Genomic DNA, 9873 nt, shown 5'->3' on the forward strand with positions numbered 1-9873 from the left:
GTTTTCATTTCAAAAGAATCTGAATTAATCAATTTTTATTAATATCAAAATGAAAATAGAAATATCAGTTGCATATATTGACAATTCATCAGTATCAATATATCTCTAAGAAAAGTATAATTTTAATAAAACAGGTTTTCCTGAAGACATCAGGGAAAAAAAACAAACCTGAAAACCAGACCTACTCTAGTCCACAGAAGATGGAAAAATAACTAAGAAATTTCCTTGCTTCTTCTACTTTAAGGCAATAATCCTAATGGATATAATACTCTGATCTTGTTAAAAGAGTGTACATGTAAACCAGAATTATATCCTCATGAACAGTTACTCAGTAATAAGTAATTTCAGAGCTCACTGAAAAGTTAGGACACAAATTTTAACTACTGGAGGAAGGACCTTAACAGCAAAGCAGCAGAAAAATAATAAAAATACTAGTACTAAATATAAAGTTGTTTTCCTACCTGTGTGCAGACAAGTTACTGAGGTACAGGGTGTATTTTTCTTCAGCAGATAGCCCATCCATCATCAAGTGAAAAACATGAAAATTACTCTGGTTGAGAGGCTGCATAATGACACGAGACTTCTCCAACATGTATGTATAAATCCTAGCTGATTGAGAAACAAACAAGTATATTCATCATTATACTGATTGCTCTAAACTTATGTATTTTCATCATTCATCACTGCAACAGTGAAAAACAAATGGTATTTCTTATAAAACAGTCTGAGGTGAGCATATAAACAATATTATGGTTCATTCTACCATGGTTTTCTATATAAATCATGTATAAAGCCCTAATCCCATGAAAATTAGTGGAACAAATGTCTTTACTTACTTACTGTCTTACATTATCTTTAAAATGACTCAATTTTAAAGATAATATTGTTGATTTGCACTCTGTTTTACTTACTTGAAGAACCAGTTGTCGTATTTGGCAATGCTTTCTAAGAGACAAGCTATTAGTCATCTCACTGAACTTGCAGCCCTCTGAGCATTGGCATTATTCTAAGCTCCTTCTTAATGGAAAAAGAAAGATGCAAGAGAGATTCAAGATATCTTGGAAAAACTGCCCTTGGAACCATTTTGTTTTGCTCTGTTGGCAATCAAGAGCACTCAGATTAATAGTTCAGATTAACGACCTAACTTCTAGATGGCTACAAAGAGACAAATCCTCTGTAGAGTTGGTCATCAACAAGCTCACCAACCTGTATCTGGGAAAACATGGGAAGCCACACTAATGCCCATCTCGGATGAAGGTGAAGGAGGATGGGCTTCATTATGATTTGCCTACAGAAATGCTGATTTAGGACAAGGGGAAATGGGTTTAAGTTGAAGGAGAATAGATTTAGACTGGATCTTCGGAAGAAATTCTTCAGTACGAGGGTGGCAAGATTTTGGAATAAATTGCACAGAGATGTGGCTGCCCCCTCCCTGGAGGTGTTCAAGGCCAAGTTGGACGGAGCCTTGAGTAGCATGATCTAGTTGAGAGGCATCCCTGCCCATGACAGGGAGGTTGGATTAGATGGTCTCTAAGGCCCCTTCCAGTCTAGGCCATTCTATGATTCTATGATCACACATAACCTCAGGCCCACTAAGGTTCTGTAAGAGGCAAAGCACAGAAGCAAAGGAAATACTGGACCCTCAGATCCATTCACCTGCTTCACGAGATTACAGGCGTTTTAGAAGTGTATGTGAAGAGACAGAAGGTGATTCACTGGTTTGGGCAGAATACTCTTCATTCTGCCACTGAGTGCACACCACCATGCAGTTCCAGATGCAGCAGGCTGAAGAGAACATGGGAAAAGCTAGCTGGAGCTAGAGGTCAGGGCCCGCTGTGTGAGCAGGGACCTGATTACAGTCTCCAGTTCCCCGCTGTTTGTATAATTTGTCTCATCATTGCTTAAATGCTGGCTGTGGAATGAAGACCAGAAGCATGTCCCTTCACATATGACTGAGCACGCCCACGACTAGGATGCACTATATTCTGTTGCAGCTTTATACCTTTCAGTCCCTGCAATATGGCAGAGCTTTTCGCAAGGTCTTAGCAAGCAACTCTACCTTGGAAAAGGCTGTTGAGTTTAGAGTACAAGGTGCACTTTTCAGCAATGGAGGAGTTATATTTTTGAAAACTCATAAAAGGAGTATATTAAACCACAGCTTCCTGTACTCTGGATGACAACCAACTCATCTAAGACTCCATCCTTTATGAAATGGAAGCTCTTGAACATTCAGTGCTACAGAATACTGGTACGTAGCACAGTAAATATGTTCTCTAAGCACATACCATTTTTGAGCTGCACATGATTTTTATAATTCTTAAATTTTTTTTACTTTTTTGAAGGAAGTTGGGATCAAGCATAAAATGGCACTGAGTTATTCAACAGGCAAAACTTGCATTTCTAGGCACACGCAGAAGCACAACTTCAGGTGCTTAAAAGACTTAAGTCAGAAGCAGAGTGGGAGCTTAAAGACTTCTAAAGATGGGTGCAGTTGAAATAGTATTTTTTCAAAAGCATTTTTGAACACAAAGGTATCGCTTAATGCAGTGCTGAGCAAAGTAATGCAAGTTAGGCCTCAGCATATGGGGGCATGCATCAGAAGCATGGTAGTTGCATTAGCCTAACAGCTAGGCTAGAAGACAGAATATCATTGTTCTACCATCATACATCTTCTAATATCCACAGCGGTTGATTCAGAGATAGCTTGGTTATTGTTATATTATCTGTATTTGTCTGGTAATTACATTTTAAATTTCACCTAAGTATCTTCCTATCTTTAGGAGAGCGCTGTGTTTCTGTCTATACTGTTAAACACAGTAAATTTGAAGTTACTTGAAGGTGTGAGTGTAAGGGAATGCAGCCTATGAGAATATTGTTGAAAGACAGTGTAGAGTGGAGGGAAAAAAACCTGGTGAATCTTGAGCATACTGTTTTGAGAAAGGTCTCTGCAGTTAAGTGCTGCACATGAACTAAATATAACTATGCACGGTCTCGTAAAGTGCTACTCTGCACAGATCAAACTATCCCAGACACATCCCAGTTAAGCAGTCAGTGGTACACTACCTAGGGGCATCTTCCACCCTTTCTTTTATTTAACAGCATAGGCATTGCCTCACACATGTGATGGCCGTGCAAATTGTGCCTGAGATTCTAGCTAGAGAAGAGAGTAGGATGCATCTGGGGCTGCATCAAAGGAAGTGGGGCCAGCAGGTCAAAGGAGTCGATGCTGCCCCTCTGCTCTAGTGAGACCCCAGCTGCAGTGTTGTGCCCAGCTCTGTGGTCCCAGGCATGAAAAGGATACAGATCTGTTGGAATGGGTCCAAAGGAGGCCCTCAAACATGATCAGAGGGTTGGAGCACCCTCTCTATGAGGACAGGCTGAGAGAGTTGTTGACTTTTCAGCCTGCCTGAAGAGAAAGCTCCAGAGAGACGTTATAGAGGCCTTCCAGTACTGAAAGGGGGCAACAGGCAAGAATGGGAGGGACTCTTTATCCGGGAGTGAAGTGATAGGACAAGGGGTAAGTTTCAAACTGAAAGAGGGTAGATATAGATTAGATGTTAGGAAGAAATTCTTTTCTCTGAGGGTGGTAAGGTGTTGGGAAAGGTTGCCCAGAGAAGCTGTGGATGCCCCCTTCCTGGAAGTGTTGAAGGCCAGCTTGGATGGGGCTTTAAGTAACCTGGTCTACTGGGAGCTGTCCCTGCCCATGGCAGGGGAGTTGGAACTAGATGATCTTCAAGGTCACTCCAACTCAAACCATTCTATGACTCTATGATTCTATTACTGACAAGGAAGAGTTGTACGGCTGACTTGTTGAACCAAGGAGACATGATCTTGCCCATTTAGTCATCCTACAAAAAGTAGAAGTGAACTTCTGCTATTACAGAACCTATATTATGAGAAACTGTGTATCAGTCACCTAGTCCTCTGTTGCTACCCTATGGACAGAAGAATTGTGCTGGAAGTAAAAGCACATGCTTGGGAAATCACTAAGCTGGTAGCAGTTTCTGGCTCCAGTAGCTTTGCAGCACACTACAGACTGAAGCAATGCAATCTTAAACTGACATGGTAGGACTGGCCCAGACACACACTTTAATCAGAATCAATCACTACCTGGCTGCCATTCCTACAGGGTAAGAGAACAGGCAAAGCTGCAGAATGATTTCCATCTTTTATTGTGCTTTTAACTTATTCCTCAGTAAAACTAACTCTACCATCAATTTGAAATTTGCCCATTATTAATCTTTTATCACTTTTTTGTGTGTGCAATGATCTTCACTAAGGCTTTCACAACTATCGCTCAGGTGTTTCTAACAGTCATTAATTAATAAATGCAAGAAAAATGTTACTGGAGGTTATCTATCTGATTAATTTATACATTTATATTTAATAATGGGCAACACCACTTATTTAGATGATGAAAGCTAATTCAGTCCTTTTCAGGTACTTAAAGTCACCCACTTTAATCAGGCCAGATACAGTTCATCTCATCATCTTCAGAAATAGGAAGAACTATTAAGAAAAGTCAAGTTTCTAATCAGCAAGAATCAAACACAGCATCATCTTAATGGAGTCAAAGTAACTCATAAAGAAAACTAGCATGGTAAAATGCTTTCCTACAAAGTGTAATTATATGCTCATTAATCTACATGTGAAATAAAAGGGAAAAAATAACAGTGTTCTAGAGCAAAGTCTGCCATTTTTGTGCGATGTTAATTGTGCTTACAGGCACATGGAAATTCATACTTCCTTTTAACGGATAACTTGGTCTACTGAGCAGCTACAAAGTCAGCAAATAGACTCTGTATTGAAAGTGTGGGCAATGAAATCTTTCTTCCAGCTACGCATTCTTTGAAACTACATTGCTCTTTCTCAAAACCCACGCTGTCTTAAACAGAGCTATTCCTAAAGACAAAATAACATTTGAAAGTTTGGAGTTGAAACACTATACAGAAACACATCACAGACCTTAGCTGGCTGTGGTCTTTCTTACACAAAACAAGGAAATTAATGTCTGAAACTTTTTAATTGATTTAAAAATTGTAGCTCTCACAGGGAAATACACAGTTCTGTCTCTTTTTACAAATCAAATTAGATCCTTCCATTCAACAAAATAGGCCTTGCTTTTCAAAAAGTGAAGACTGAGAAAAGCAAGGCCTAAAAAGTAAGGTAGAAAGATCTGGAGAATAAGTTTGTCAGGCTTGATTTTCTCTTTCTAACCTTATTTTTAGTAAACTGAAAAAAATGACAGAAGCTTTACCTTTCATCTTAGGAATTATGTCAACTTACCTGAAAGAACATTTTCTCTTTCTCTTTCCAAATAAAAATAAAATGCAGTAATTTCACTTCTGGCAATAAATAAATAATCAATCTTTTACTACTATGCAGTGCATGTGAGCATTGCCTATGAATGATTATGATTTTTCAGCAGAAGATCAGTCTTTGAGTTCTGTTAGTTATGAATTCATTTTAGAAACTTAATAAAATCACTGGCCTGTAGTTTATTCTGTAACTGCTCTCATGTAAGACTTTACTAGTTCCCACTGTCTTATCTTATCCAGTCACAAAGAACAATGAATTAATCTGGATTGCACTTTCTTCGCTTGTTTGATGGAACTAAAGCAATGAAAAGAATCTGACCACAAAGTCACTTGTCACAGAAAACCTCCCATTTGAAGCCAGCATCACAGCACAGCTCATCAACAAAAGTCAGAGAAGACACATAAAACCTCTACAGAGGTTTACAAGGGCCTGTAGCAATAGGACGGAGGCCAATGGTTTTAAACTAGAGCAGAGTAGATTTAGATCAGACATTAGGAAGAAGTTCTTTACAACGAGGCTGGTGAAAAACAGGAACAGGTTGCCCAGAGTGGTGGAGGAGGCCTCATCCCCTGAGGCATTCAAGGTCAGGCTGGATGGGGCTCTGAGCAACCTGATCTAGTTAAAGGTGTCCCTGCTCACTGCAGGGGGGTTGGACTAGATGACCTCTAAAGGTCTCTTCCAGCACAACATGTTCTATGGTTCTATGATTCTATATCTGTGCTGGCTTCGAGTGGTACCACACTCAAGAGCTCCATCCTTGTTTTCCAAACTTTGTGGCAAAGATACAGTTTATGAGAAGGAGTGAATCAAGTCTGTAGATGAAAACTGTGGCCAATGTTTCTGTTATTTAGGTATATTGGACTTTCTGCTATAAGAATAAACCTCTTGTGATGAAAGATGGAGCATTTCCAGGGTGTAGGTATAAAAGAACTTCAGCATGAACAAAAATCTGTCACAAACTTCAACAATATCCACTCAAAATGCAAGGAATGCTACCTCTAGGTAGCTTGCCCCTTGTAATAAAAATGTACACATATACTTTGCACGCACCTTCCTTAGTAAATTGTCCTGGATATCCACCCTTAAGATCTATCTGTTAAGGAGTTTAAACAAACTAAACCCTTTGGTGAAGATAGCCCAGCGTTACTTGGATTTCTGTTTACAAATCAGACATTTAGCCCAGTTTGCCTCAATGACTTATAAAGTCATATCTCAGCAGAATCAGGTGCTCTGTATATTTACATTTTCTATTCATGTTTAAACAGTGGAAGTCAGTAAATACTGCTGCAAATGATCTTGCAAATAGATATGGAGAATCACTATGTGGGATTTAAACCAGCCAAAGACAACATGTCTGAATCTTTCATCATTTATGGTAGCGTAAATATGAGACAATGTTGCTCAGAAGTGATGTTCAGCATTGGCAACATCTAGAATGCAAATCAAACAGCATCCTACTTTTACTGCTGTACTGGGGCTTCTCATTTTTGGCTGTAAATTATGGAACTTTTGGCTACCTTAGATTTGATAAGAGTAATTGATTCAATTCTAAATATTTTGGGAATAGTAGGGCAGATGAGGAATGCTTATATTTGTTAATAGACTTGACTAACCCGAGATTTTCTCATTTAATATCTGGTTTTAAAACGATAAAAACACAGCATTAGTGTACCAGGAAACTGGCATGAGAGCCTGGTTAACACATTTATATTGTACAAGGGTTGTGAATTAAACTGGCAAGTCTGGGTAAAGCTGCTTAAAATCTCAAGTTCCTGCAATCTCAAGCAAAACACACAAAAACTGTGGGAGCACATGGCCTTGAGGCTTCCACTTCTCACCTGAGGAACTGAAAGACACAACCCTAGGTCATTTATCTTTCTGAAATGCTCAGAGTGATGAATACTGACTAACAATGCAGAAAAACTGAAGTAAAATCAGCATTCTGGTTTTAGAGCAGAATAAAATGGTACAAGCCACACATGAACCTAATGAAGGGAAAACAAACTACTTAGTAGCAGATCACTGAAGAAATGCAGTGGGGTTCTCTGCACTGAATGAAGCTGAGGAGGGGTGAAAAAACAACAGTATTAAATTTGTATACACAAGGCAATCCAAGAGTATAACTGACAACTTCAATTCTGGCACTTCATAATGCTCATAGGCTTGACTTTTCAAAATCAGTAACATTTTTATCTGTTTGCATTTGTGCTCTGTGTATGTAACAAAAAGAGAAAATGTAATTGTGATAACCAAATAGAATCAAATTAAATATATACAAAAGAAAAGGTTTATAAAACATTAGTTTTAGGGATTGAATTTATTTTTAAAAGCTGAATTCAGATGCTACTTAGTCCATTCTAATGTTTACATGACTTTCTTTATATTCCTCCCACAAGAGTTCATAAAAAAATTAATTTAGTTTTACAATTTCTTTACAAATATCCTATATTTATTGTAAAGTAAACCAGGAAAAAAATTATAGTAACTTCCCACACAGTGACATTTTCACTGAAGAAACTATTATATTTGCTAGGGTACAGTGAACTCTCTCACGGAAAGGTATTGTAATTCCCACCAGGAAATATTTCCAAAAAATGTTTTTAGGCAATGACAAAAAATGAGTAGTTGTGGAAATGTTTACCCAATGGAATCTAATTTACTTGGATCAAAAGTGTGTCTCACACACAACTTTTCCAGCCAGGAGGACTGGTGCAAGTAGGAAACTGTGATCAGTTATTTCTGCGCACAACTCTCACTTTAGCACAGAGTAATTTCATGATGACCTACACAAACCAGAAATGAAACATCTCCCTAACTGCCTCCAAAGATCAGAGTTTTCAGAATCAAACTACCTGAAGTTTTATCCAATACTCTTTTTTTTTTTTTTTCCCTAAGGAATACTTACTGGGGATTAGCAGCCTCCCACTTACTTAGAAAGCAGGCACAAATTCCACACCATCTTACCTCTATCAAGAATAAACATCAGTATGATTCTTAGTTCCTTTAGAAAAAAGTCAGAGCTGTAATAAATTACTTCTAATTTTAGTATTAGAGAGTATGCTTGTATTCTGGATGCCCTAAACGTACGAATTGAACATTTATATAAGGGATACCTAAAATATGTAACACACGCGTGGATACAATTTTCTTTTCTTGTCGTTCTCTGCCATCTAGTGGTTGCATAAAACGTGGTTCTCCTGCCTAACATCTCGAACAAGCTATGAATTCACATGCTTAACATTAAACATGTTTGACTTGACACCCCCTGAAAACCATCTTCCCTTTTCCCATTGATGCTGAGCTCTGCATATGGCACAGCGGGATCCCTGATCTACTAGATTGTGAGTGATATCAAAATGAACAGATTAAGTGATACTTACCTGCAATTAATGTTTTTTTCTTCTCACAAAACTGTAGCTCAAAATATTTTATAAAACAGCTGGATAAATCACTCAAGGGTGTCTTAGCATGTCCAAAGGCCTCCAGGATACAGTTTACCTGTAAGACAAGAGTAAAGAAGCAATTAGAGAAGACAAAAACTGGAAGACATTTCAAAAAAACATTACTGAGGCTGGTTTATGATCCACTGGGGACAAAAATAAATTTAAAAAGACCATTTTTTAGCTTGGACTTTAGCAAATTCCTTGAGAACTTTTTTTCTATATAGAGATTAAAGTAAGACAGTTCAAAAGAAAAAAATGCTGTCAGAATAGTGAAAGTTTTAAAGGGAAGAGAGAAGACAACAGCTCACACATGAGCATGTCTTTACTGGTAGGTTGGATACAAGTGACTGGAGTCCACATGCCCAGAGCTGGCATATCACTTAGCAAAAAGATCAGAATCTTTGAAGGCAGATATGCTTGTAAAGTTACAGTCAATCAATACTAATAACCAACCAAAGGAATTTACAAGATTTGTATGATGCCAGAAACAGCATAAATTATTGATTTAAAATAGAAATACTTCAGCATTATACTAGTGAAAAAGGAATAAAATAGATAGATTCAGACTTTATTATGGCCTTCTCACTAATGCATTTCGATGTTACATCTTCATGCCCACAGCAATCATTTTTAAAGAGGCATTTTTTAAAAAACCCCAAACATTAATATGCTATCTTAATTCCATGTTTTCTCTGTATTTAACTTTTTTTTGGTGTATAATTAGTTTCTTACACCCTGAAGGATTCCCTTCAACACTTTCCCCTTTTACATCCTCACAAACCGACTGCATTGCAGCCCAAATAGTTCTGATATAACAGCGTTTTGCTGAAGCTGGATGACCTAGCTGGGGAGGGAAGAAGGTTGTGGAGTGGCACAGATAGCATGTGGTTCCAATCACAAAGACAGAAGATCTAAAAATCAGGCTTTTCAGAATTATTAGTTAAACCAGCTACTTGTGCAGTAGATGGCAGCAGAAAACTAGTCAGCCTAGTTTTGGTTCCACTCCAGCAGTGCTGCTTAGGCTGTATTTGCTCATAAAGCTAATTCAGCTCTTGCCTTAACCTGCACAGCTTTATTAACTTTAATGGTGCTATGCATAACTGCAGCAGGA

At 38.1% G+C, this 9873-nt stretch overlaps 1 protein-coding gene across 1 annotated transcript in view; it reads right to left on the reverse strand.

Moving 5' to 3' along the window:
• Window positions 1-461: 461 nt before the first annotated feature.
• LOC104275639 (unconventional myosin-XVI-like) overlaps window positions 462-9873 on the reverse strand; it is a gene marked incomplete at both ends in the record, with an annotated part of 105061 nt that continues 95649 nt past the window's right edge. The window contains 2 exons of the mRNA XM_009871647.1: window positions 462-609; window positions 8700-8817. Of these exons, the coding sequence (XP_009869949.1) occupies window positions 462-609; window positions 8700-8817 (266 nt within the window). The remainder of the gene's footprint in view (window positions 610-8699; window positions 8818-9873) is intronic.

Source organism: Apaloderma vittatum, unplaced genomic scaffold (assembly GCF_000703405.1).
Source record: "Apaloderma vittatum isolate BGI_N311 unplaced genomic scaffold, ASM70340v1 scaffold2986, whole genome shotgun sequence".
Lineage (NCBI taxonomy): Eukaryota > Metazoa > Chordata > Aves > Trogoniformes > Trogonidae > Apaloderma > Apaloderma vittatum.